Source organism: Cryptomeria japonica, chromosome 2 (assembly GCF_030272615.1).
Source record: "Cryptomeria japonica chromosome 2, Sugi_1.0, whole genome shotgun sequence".
Classification (NCBI taxonomy): Eukaryota; Viridiplantae; Streptophyta; class Pinopsida; order Cupressales; family Cupressaceae; genus Cryptomeria; species Cryptomeria japonica.
This window is the reverse complement of record NC_081406.1, coordinates 230,487,326-230,499,143: the sequence shown is the minus strand read 5'-3', so window position 1 is coordinate 230,499,143 and position 11,818 is coordinate 230,487,326. Positions and strand designations below refer to the sequence as shown.

At 33.3% G+C, this 11,818-nt stretch overlaps 1 protein-coding gene across 1 annotated transcript; it reads left to right on the top strand.

The window, feature by feature from the left end:
* The first annotated feature begins 8,509 nt into the window (after nt 1-8,509).
* LOC131050162 (trihelix transcription factor ENAP1) lies at nt 8,510-10,806 on the top strand. Its single transcript, XM_057984339.2, has 2 exons — nt 8,510-10,158; nt 10,384-10,806. Exons 1-2 carry the CDS (start codon nt 9,024-9,026, stop codon nt 10,395-10,397), a joined length of 1,149 nt encoding a protein of 382 aa, XP_057840322.2. The 5' UTR covers nt 8,510-9,023; the 3' UTR covers nt 10,398-10,806.
* The last annotated feature ends 1,012 nt before the right edge of the window (nt 10,807-11,818 follow it).

The following is an 11,818-nucleotide window of genomic DNA, read 5'->3' as shown; positions in this document are numbered from 1 at the left end:
AGAAGCTTCTACAAAATTATGTTTATTGAAAGTGAAAATAAATTATTTCTTATAAAAGAATTCCATTTATTATAAATTTTTAACAATTTTAGTAAGTGAATGGTTTCAATTTAAGAGTAATTCTTATTTAATGGTGGGAAAATGATTGATTTGAATGAGCACATCAGATGACTTACTTTTAATAGTTCTTCTAATTTTGCGGTGCTTGTGATAAAACTTCTCACTCGCACTGACTTGTTCTACACCCAAGAGAGCTTTTTTGGTCTAATAAAATCATATTTTTCAAGTTTATATGATGTGAAGCATTTGATTAAGTTCTAAAATGGACTCTATGAAAGTCTTAATAGGGTTGCCAAGCCACTGAAACTAGAGAGGATCAAGACATGCCATCAAGTAGGGTATGATATTTTTCTTACCTCCTCCTATTTTCATGAAACTCAAAGAGAGGTTACCCAAAAATCCATGGACAAATGTAAAAATATTTTATAGCAGTGGAGAGAGATGAGCTACAAAGGGTTTTGTTGACCTTGGGAGAGATAATTTAAAACATGCAATATTTTTTTCTTGTTTTGATCATTAAAAAAAAAAAAAAAATGACAAGTCATTATATGTGAAATTATATTGATATTTTAAGTTATATAAAAAAATGGGGAATGAGATTAAGGATAATTCTATAGTTAAAATAAGTAAAATAAATATATGATACTTCTTATGCTTTGAACATCTAATTTTTGTCATTCAAATTTGGAATTATCCGAGTACAAGACACTTCTTTGAAATACACACAACCAATGTTTTTAGATTAAGCATTTAATAAAAAGTTATGATTGAAAAAAAATAGATTTTAATCAAAGATATCCTTTGGTGTACTTTATATATATTTCTCTAAAGATAGGCATGCTAGAATAAAAATAACAAAAACACATTTATTGACACAAACACCTTAAAAATCATTAAAAAATCACATTTTCAATATCATATATTCTTTTATAAATATTAATAAAAAAATATTATTTTAACAAACCTCATCTCTAAAATTCACTTATTGTTTATTAATTTGATTGTGAATGCAAATTTTTATCATCAACGTCTCTAATCACACTCAGTGATTCACCATCAAAATAAAAATCTCTATAATTTACATATTGTTTCTGGATTGATTGTGAGTGCAATTTTTTATCATCAACGTTTCTAATCACTCTTTCATCATGCAAATACTTCCAATTATGATTATGGGGAGGTCGATTCCTTTTAAAGCGCCAAATGAAGTGTGTAAATTGAATGGCATCTCTCTTATAATGAGATGAGCTTTGAGTTTTATTTTTCATATGATTATAATGAGTGTATCAAATGCCTTTAAATAGAAGGATATAACAACATATCACATAAACTTGTATTTATTTAGCAATAGGTGGGAAGGGTAAAGCATTAGAGTTAGTCAAAATTGAAATTAAAGATTTAAATTGTGGTTGGACAAGTCCATGATTGCAAGCGTGACACTATGATTTTGAACTAGTTTGAGAGTAGAAAAAGGGCTATATCACAGATGGATAATGTGTACATGAAATAAGTACAAGCAAAGAAATAAATGGATCAAGATAATGAATGCATTAGCATGTAAACATGAGAAAGAAGATAAGTGGTAGGTGTATAAAAAGATTTATAAATGGTAAGTAGATAACAATGAACCTGGGAGACCTGACTTTATACAAGATTACACTATTTATTAATATATCTATACATCAAAATACTTCCCTTTTGAATTAAATACAAAACTAAATAAAATATAACATATATAAAAAAATTCACATCACATATAAAACACTTTACTTATGATTCTCTTATTCCTACAACACTAATTACTACATAAATGTTTATATTGATCTTTAAACTCTTTTCATCCTTCACTTGAGATTATTATTTTTCATTTATAACATCAAGCACATTTTAACCATACATGTACTTTATGTTGTACTAAATATACACATTTTCTTTGTAATGTAATAAATTCATTTAATTGTACATATCCTTTTATCAAATTCTTTAATAACCAATCTACTTTTTTAAAACCTTTCAATTTACATTTACCAACTAAATCATTTTTTTTAGATATCACTATCAACATAACTCATCAAAACTATTAATTCATGCTCAAATATTTAATCATTTCCAATAGTAATCTTACATGCCACCTTGTTGTGGCATCACTATCTTCATAATGTACTTAGGATGAAATTAATATGATATTGTACTAGATGATGTGCATGCTCTCTAAGTTCAAATTTGCAAATTTCATGTTTGGAAACTCATGCAGTTTTAAAAGCATTGAATGAATAAAAGATTTAATTTTAAAGAGCTTTAATATTTATAAGCATTGAATAATAAAAGATATAATAGATATAATAGTTAATGTTATTAAGAACATTAAAAGAGCAGTCAAAAGTTATTAAAACAGTATATGAAAATATAGTCTTTATAAAATTTATGGACTAAGAGTTTTAAAATGATAGTTAAAATTAGTCTAAAAGTACTATGCAAATACTCTTAGACACATGAACAATTCTAAAAGCTTAATATTCTTTTTAAATTTTTTTATTAATATGTTTATGAAATTAAGAATAGTGAAAGAGTAATTAAAACTTGTATAAAAGTAATACATAAAGATCATTAATGACACATTTTTGACCTTAAAAATCATAAAATTTTCACATTTTTTAATGTGCTTATGAGATTAAGAGTTGTAAAAGAGCAACAAAAATTAGTATAAAAGAACCACACAAATACTATTATCGACATATGAGCCACCCCAAAAATGTAATAGAATTTCCAATTTTTCCATATGCTTATGAAATTAAGAATAGTGAAAGAGCAATTGAAAGTAATACTAGTATATATATAATATGCCAAGAGATATCCTTCTCAAAACGTTTATTACATCTTAATGTGGTAAATTAATTAAAAATAGAGGCCCTCAGATATATTATTAAATATGTATGTATGTATAGATGTAAATATGTATTTTATTATTTACCTTACATCTAACATTTCTCGTACAACCTTAATTGAACCATAACATGCTAAGTAAACCGAAATTCTTATTAACCCCTAACACTAACCCTAACTTAATTGAACTGTAACACTAAACCTAATTTAACCATAACACTAATCCTAAATGAATTGTAACCTTGATTGAGAACTAACCCAAATCCTACCCTAACCCTATGCTTTATCCTAGAACCCTAAACATAACCCTAACCTTAACTAAATGTTAACATTCACTAAGTCACCATTTCTTTAAGATATCATTTTGTTATTAATTGGGCTAAATCAAACATCATTATGGGCCACCTCAAAAGTTTAATAATTTTTTAATTTTTTTTAATATGTTTAAAAAATTAAGAATAGTAAAAGAGCAATAAAAAATAGTAGAAAAGTAACACACACAAGATCTTTAAAAACATAAAATTTCCACATTTTTAAAAATATTTGTGGGATGAAAAGTTGCAAAAGAGGAACCAAAATCAGGGGAAAAACACTACACAAATACTATTATCAACAAATGAGCCGCCCCAAAACTCTAATAAAATTTCCCATTTTTTCATGTCTTTATAAAATTAAGAATAGCGAAAGAGCAATCAAAAGTAATGTAAAAGTAACACATAAACACAATACTTGGCATGCATGCAACCCTAAAAATCATAAAATTTCCACGCTTTTTGATATCAAATCTTCTTTAACAAATTTTAATAAAATTTATCATTTTAACTAACCTCATCTCTTATAAGACCCAAAATTTTGAATCAATTCTATAACATAAATGATGGCATAAATTTAATTATTTAATCAACACCTTTCTAACATAAGCAAACATGTTGACCATCTAAATCAATGCCAAAAAGCAACCATAATCAGTGTAAAAGCACTACACGAATACAATTATCCATAAATGAATTGTCCCAACAATCTAATAAGATTTTCAATTTTTTTATACATGTTTATAAAATTAAGAATAGTGAAAGAACAATCAAAAGTAATTATGTCGAGAGGGTATTAATTCCCGAATGAATTGAAGATACTTTGTAAATAAAAATCCATGTGATTTAAATTGACATCTGTCTATTTTTTATATATAAATAATTTTAGCCATCTATTTATTTTAAATTAAATTCTTAATTTTTAAATTGAAAATATTTTATCAATATTAAAAAACTATGTTATATTAAAAAAGACAAAAACAAATTTTAGTTTCTATATTCATATTTTAAAAATATTTATGACAAATTTTTAAAAATAATTTAAAAATGAAAAAAATATTTATTTCTATATATATAAATTTTAAATTTTTTTTTTTTATAATTTGATGACTATTCATTTAAGAAAGATTTGGAAAGTTTTTTTTTTTTAAGTCTTCTACATGTATATATAACTCACTTATTATTATAGTAGCAAATAAGAAAATCATTTAAGACAATTGACACGAACAAAATTTTATTCCAACATTTTTAGCATTTGAATTTGTGAGAGTAGAAACAGTCAATTTTAACTATGCATGCATTTAAATATTTCATCAAGCGTTTTGCATGAATCGTTCTTCATCTATGTCATAATGTGGTGAGATTTGCTTTCTCGTCGCCAATCTACCTCCTTCGGTTTGGCTTTTGCACCATCTATCTCCTCTTTGCACCTCTTCTATGGAATGGGGGTTTGAAGTGATTATTATCACCATCTTACCCTCTTTGTGGATAATGAAATGTTGAAAAACTTATTTCTTGAGTTGGCATTTTTCTACCTCCAACACTTACAAACATGATTTCAATCGTGGAAACCTCTATAAATGATTCCTACTAGCTTTTTGGATCTTTTTGGAAGTTAAAACCATCATTTTGTGGCTAAGGTTAAGAAGTTTCAGTGAGAATCTTGATTTTTGGTTGAAGGATTCAATAATATGATAGTCTTGTGAGGCTTTGTTTTGAGCCAGGATAGTTTTTTTTAAATCTTAAAAAGGATTTTCTTCATATTAATATTACATCGATTATTTATTATATGACATTTTTTCAAATTAGGAAATTTCAATAGGAACATTAGGAAGATGGATTTCTCAACCATATTTACATTTCTTGATTGTGGTGTTCTTTCTTAATGTTTAGAGATGCAAAGGCTCTTCAAGAAAAACCTAGAAGAAGGGTTGCACAAGATATGGTGTAAGGAGATGATGGCTCCATCAAGTGACGTTGTAGGAAGTAGCTCATTTTGAAAAGCCTTAATTAGGCCTTAAATTTGAGGTTTGATTTAAAAGCTTACTTAGTATTTAAGAGATTGTAATTTGATAATTTATATGTAATGAATCTAAATAAAATGCATGTTTTTTATGAAAATTGTCTTTTAAAAAAGAAGTTTAAATGAGCAACTTTAATTGCTCCAAGTTGTTCCATTGCCATGGGAAAAATTTCAATCTATGAATTTTCAAATGAAAATGGCCATTGCTTAAGTTTGATCTATTTTTGAACCAATAATATTTTAAAATTATAATATTTGATGTTGATGTTCAAGTTTGGATGTCTTAGGATCATTTGCCCTTGTATTGTGATGGACACTCATTACAAGTAATAATTATAGTAATTTTTGTTTTGGGGGCTTTGTAGGCTGTAATTTATCCAAGAAATGTTTTGTCTTTCCATATGGTTTCAACATTCGAATGGTGGCATTTGTTTTTAAGTAACCATGAACGTCAGTTAAATTCACAAACAATTCATTCAAATGTCATACATTGTAGATTATTTTTTTTGGCCATGCAATGGTAGAAGTCATGCTCACATGATAGTGTCATCTATTGGAGGAATGATTTCGATTATTATGGATGCAAAAACTAATAAATTCTATCAATAAACTATTAAACCTCTAAATTAGTTATTGGGCTTCTGTTGAATATGGATGGAATGTGAACTAAAATGAAATGAGATGGCTTTCAACCACTTTTATGTCCTTCACCCATCAGAGTGTGCACATTTTAGAGTGATTCTCAATTCATGTTTAATTTTTAATCAACTCTACACTTCATGATCATTTAAAAAATTGTAATATTTTGTAGATCATATAAAGCACTCATATATAGTTCCCTCTATTGCATATATTTTTAAAATATAGTTGATATTTACCACGTGTAGGGTTAATGAATTGTGAAAGAGATACAATGTAATAATGCCCTAAAGTCTATTAATAGAGCCTTAAAAACTTATACTACTTTTGTCATGTTAATAGAGGAATCATAAAGAATAAGCTCAATTAACTTCCCTAAAGAAATGTATGAACCAATTGAGAAGCTTCTACAAAATTATGTTTATTGAAAGTGAAAATAAATAATTTGTTATAAAGGAAGGCCATTTATTATAAGTTTTCAACAATTTTTACTAAGTGAATGGTTTCAATTTAAGAGTAATTCTTATTTAATGATGGAAAAATGATTGATTTGAATTAGCACATCAGATGACTTGCTTTTAACAGTGCTTCTAATTTTGTGGTGCTTGTGATCAAACTTCTCACCTGCAATGACTTGTTCTACATCCAAGAGAGTTTTTTTGGTCTAATAGAATTGTATTTTCCAGGTTTATATGATGTGAAGCATTTGATCAAGTTCTAAAATGGACTCCATGAAAGTCTCAATAGGTTTGCCAAGCCACTAAAAGTAGAGGGGTTCGAGACATGCCACCAAGTAGGGTATGATGGTTTTCTTACATCCTCCTATTTTCATGAAACTCAAAGAGAGCTTACCCAAAAATCTATGAACAAATGTAAAAGAGTATTTTATAGACGTGGAGAGAGATGAGCTACAAAAGGTTGAGAGAGAGAATTTAAAACTTGCAATTTTTTTATTTTTTTTGTTTTGATCATCAAAAACAAGAATTGGCAAGACATTTTATGTGAAATTATGTGTATTTTAAGTTATATAAAAAAATGATGAATGAGATTAAGGATATTTCTATATTTACAATAAGTAAAATAAAATATTATACTTCTTGTGCTTTGAACACTTAAATTATGTCATTCAAATTTGGAATTATTTGGGTACATGACACTTCTTTGAAATGCACACAATTAATATCTTTAGATTAAACATTTAATAAAAAAATATGTTTGAATAAAGAACAGATTTCAATGAAGATATCTTTCAACATACTTTACATATTTCTTTGAAGATAAGTATGTTAGAATAAAAATAAAATAACACATAAACACATTGATTAACACATACACCACCTTCAAAATCATAAAAATTTCACATTTTCAATATCACATATTCTTTTATAAATCTTAATAAAAAATTATTAATTTTAGTCAACCTTATCTCTAAAATTTACTTATTGTTTCTGAAGTCAATTGTATATGCAAATTTTTATTTTCAACCTTTTCCAATCACACTCTTGAAAGAGAGGTCACAAGTTCAAATCCCACAAGGAGGTAAGGTATGTACGTCTCGTTTGTAGTGCAGTTAGGCACCTCCCGCAAAGAGTACGAGGTAGTCCCATAGGGCTCTAACCCATCTGTAGACCCATACATAGGGAATGTGTCTATTCTGGCTCCAAAAAGATAATACGGATTGACTAACATGCGTGTTAGTCGCGCGTTTTACACCGTCGATTTTGCAATTAACAGCTGCGATTGACTAACCTGTCACTAACATGTTGTACGAAAGGTCTATTTTGGAGCTAGAATAGCTTCAGCCATACATAGATGGCTGGCATCGTAGACTATAAAAGACACTTTACTCTTTACTTTACTCTGATTCATGAAAAAAAAAGCACCCAAAACATGAGACCCAAAATTTTGAATCAAAGACAAATTTTAATTATTTGAAATACCTTTCCGACACAAGCAAACATTTTGACCATCCCAATCAGTGTCAAAACGTATGCGATCCGTTCCGTATAAAAACTCTCGTGTATTTATTTAATCCGAGGAAACTTCCCACTTGGTGTGAAGCGGGCGGGCGGGTTTCTCGTGGCAAACAAAGCTCGCAAAGCCAGGATACTCATTATAATAATAATAATTATTACCTGATAATTACCTTGCAGTTACGCAGTGCGTTCAAAAGCGCACATTATTTTACAACACGCCGACCCGTCCGGCCCTATGACGCGTATCGCCGACGATACCGCGTGCCAACGTGGCACAATTTTCCTTGACATACGGGGTCCGTGAGGGCCGTGCTCCAGTCCTTAGGTGGGCCACGTAGACACCATGCAGTCAGAGCTTTATGTTTGCCGGTGAAGCAGTCAAACATGACAGGCTGGCTGGCAGGGAAGGAGGGTAACCCGGAACAGGAACTCAGTGCGTTCCAATTAAGTTGGGTTAAAGAGAGAGAAAGAGAGAACTAGTTAGTTGGGTTGGGGTTTGAAGCGTGTTTTGTCTGGTCTCTTTGACTCTGACACCTTACACAAACCCACCCTCACGTGACGCCCATTATATCGACCGGGGATTCCATTCCCCCTTTACCCCAGCGGTGGTTAGGGATGGGTTAGCGGGGTGTAGAGTGGGTCCCACGCGCCGACCGATGTGTGCCGGCATCTAGGGCGAGAAAGGCGGGCCGGCAGTTACTTTTTCCGCCCAATCGGCTTTCTCCACGCCCCACACCGACGAAACCTACCGACTTGCCTTGCCAGGAGCCGTTCAATTATTCGCAGGATGTGTGCGGGAGGGAAATAGCGGAATGACCGGCGTTCTCTTTGTTTCTCTCGCCGGCGGGGCATGAAAAGGGCAGCACCGATCTATCGCTCGATTCTTCCTCATGGACGCTTCGTCTTCTTCTTCTTCTTCTTCTTCTTCTTCGTCGCACAGGAGGGATGGATGGATTGAAGAGAGTGCAGAGGAGGAAAAGTAAAGAATAAAAAACGAGGCCGGAACCGGAACGGGAAAGAGAAGAAGCGGCAACTGGAAAGGGTTTTTATGTTTTATCGTCGAGTTGAGATTGAACTAGGTGTCCCGCCTCCGACTTGCTCCTAATCCCACACCTCCCTTTCTCGTCACGCATGGGTATGGACGAGGTTGATATTCAACCGGCACCTCGACCACATCAACAACCGCCACAGCAACAAAATCAACAACTCACACCTCCGCAGCAGCAGCAGCACCCACCTCGCCATCCGCATCCTCTGCAACGAGGTGGTGGCGGTGGTGGTGGAGGATTGACGCTTTCGCTTCCCCTGCAAGCGTCGCCGTCGGGGACCAAGATCGCTGCGCCTTCGCCGCCGGGGGTTTCCGTTGCGCCGCCTGCAAATGGTGGCGCCGCTCCTTCGACCACCAATGGCGGCACAGGGGCGGCGGAGCGCGGCCATGGACACCGGGATGATTGCTGGAGTGAAGGTGCTACGAATACGCTGATCGAAGCCTGGGGTGACCGGTACCTGGAGCTTAACCGGGGGAACCTGAAGCAGAAGCACTGGAAGGATGTGGCTGACGCTGTGAGTAACCGTGAGAGCGGGTCGAAGACCCCGAAGACTGATGTGCAGTGTAAGAACCGGCTTGATACCCTGAAGAAGAAGTATAAGCTGGAAAAGACGAAGATCTTCGGTGGTGGTGGCGGTACCAGTAAATGGCCGTTCTTTAATAAGCTTGATGAGCTCATAGGACCGTCCCGTAAAAACCAGCAGCAGAAGCCGCTTCAGGTCCAGCCTCAGCTGTTGCCGCCTGCGGCGGCTAAGTCGCTTAAGCGCTCGCTCGCTGAGGAGCCTCTGAGTCACCCTCAGTCTCAGGGTCAGGGTCAGGGTCAGGGTCAGGCTTCGGCTCTTGCTCCGCCCGGGCACTTTCATATACCCCATATGACCGCCCCCGCTAACAACTCTGCTTCGTCTAAGTCCGACGAAACCCCCGATTCGACTGACAGCTACCATAACGGCATCGACATGACTGTCAACGGCAGCAAAGGCTTCAAGAAGCGACGGCTGCCTGAAAACCCTAACCCTTTTAAGGAGTTAACGGGGGCCATTATTAAGTTTGGCGAAGTGTATGAGCGGGTGGAGACTTCCAAGCTGCAGAACTTCATCGATCTGGAGAAGCAACGCATGGAATTCATGAGGGAAATGGAGATCCAGAGAATGCAGCTCTTCGTGCAGACGCAGCTGGAGCTCGCGAAGATGAAACATGGAAAGCAAGGAAACAACACTGGTGAGTAATACAATCATGATCGAAACGGTAGAGTTTAAAATAAGATTTTGCCCTAGGGCCTGTGGATTTTTGACTGTTGAGGATCTGAATGGAAATTCGCCACTGTTTCTGCTCAGTTGCCCCTATTGATCTTTTAGAGATTGAATCTGAACAGAAGTTGCCCTAATTATTTAATCAATTTTCTGTAACAAATTCCTAACCATTGGATGTGCCGCTGTATTACAGAACATTATTTGTAATGGCGTTTTGTTGCTAACTCAAACTCTTTACTGGCACCGGGCGGTTCCGAGAATTAACCTCAACAACGGTCTTGCATTTTACCATGGTCTTCTCTACCTGGTCTCATTATTTGGTTGAAATCAAATGTGTTTTATTGCGGCAATATGATTGGATTGCTGTGTACGCGGGGACCATGGAGCCTAATCGGAACCAGCCCATCCTGTACAATTTCTTCAAATTCATTTCGTTTCATTTCGTCTGCATTGGTGATTCTGTCTTTTGAGGTTTTTCTAATCTTTCCAGCCTCAATTCAAGGATACAGACATTTGAATATGTAAACGTTTCAAAAAATTTCTTCCCCTGGCTCACTGTATTATAGTTCTTGATGAAATGTGGAACACGTTTCAGATATATATATTTTTTATCACATCTGTGCTTTGCGACAAAAGCTCTGTTATGTTTCTAATTTAAAAAACCCTCCTTCAAACCCAGAACAGAAACCTGTGTTTGTTCTTGGATATGTTATTTCAATTTCAGCTCCTTGCTGGCTCTGCAGAACGATGCAGCCAAGCATATGAATTCTTGGACTGATTTGGTGGCAGTGTCATGATTTTTTTTCCTTAAATCACAAATCTAATCTTACTCACTAGTTGCACCAATAATTTGATTTCAATTCAAATGCAAACATGAAAATAATGTGCATAAATTTAACTATTTTTTAATACTTAAGGGCTAATGTCACAGGGATTTTCTGCATTAAGGTTTTTTTAGATATCGTGATGATGAGTTAACAACTTACCATCAATTCTGTAACAGTGATTTACCATAAATCTGTTATCTTGTAAAAATCTTCAATTTTTTAATCCTAAATATCTGTATTATCTTTTCAACTTTTATTTTTTGAAATGATGTATCAGTAGAATTCAGATAATAATTGAGTTCACATCAGTGTCATCATTCATTTGCTAGATCAACAACTTGCTTTTTAAAGTAAATTCATGAATAATTTAATGTTTAAATGATTATTTTGAATTATAAATACAAATTATATTTATTCCAGTAATGTCTTTATCTCCCGAATTGATTGGGATTGCCCATGTAAAGAATTCTTAGATATGGTGATGATGGGTCAACTGTGATTCCATAAATTTGAATATTGTTTTCAAAGATTGGTTGTTTTTATTTAATGTTTAATTCTTTTATAAAAAATGCTTTTAAATCTGCAGCAGTTTAATTGGTTGAGTTCATTTGGTTAAATGATGGTATGTTTTTAATAACATTAGTCAGAGAAGAGATTGGTTCAGGTTTGATTTCTGATGACTTCAATATATTCCTGGTGACTTTAACAGACCAGATCTCTGAACTCATGTCAACTTTAATTTAATGATGACTTCTGATTTAAAGGTATGTTCCTGCATTATATAAAACAGGGATGATGATA

Bases quoted from the DNA above. Each gene is read 5' to 3' on its own strand.
- LOC131050162 (XM_057984339.2), top strand. From the start codon at position 9,024: ATGGGTATGGACGAGGTTGATATTCAACCGGCACCTCGACCACATCAA.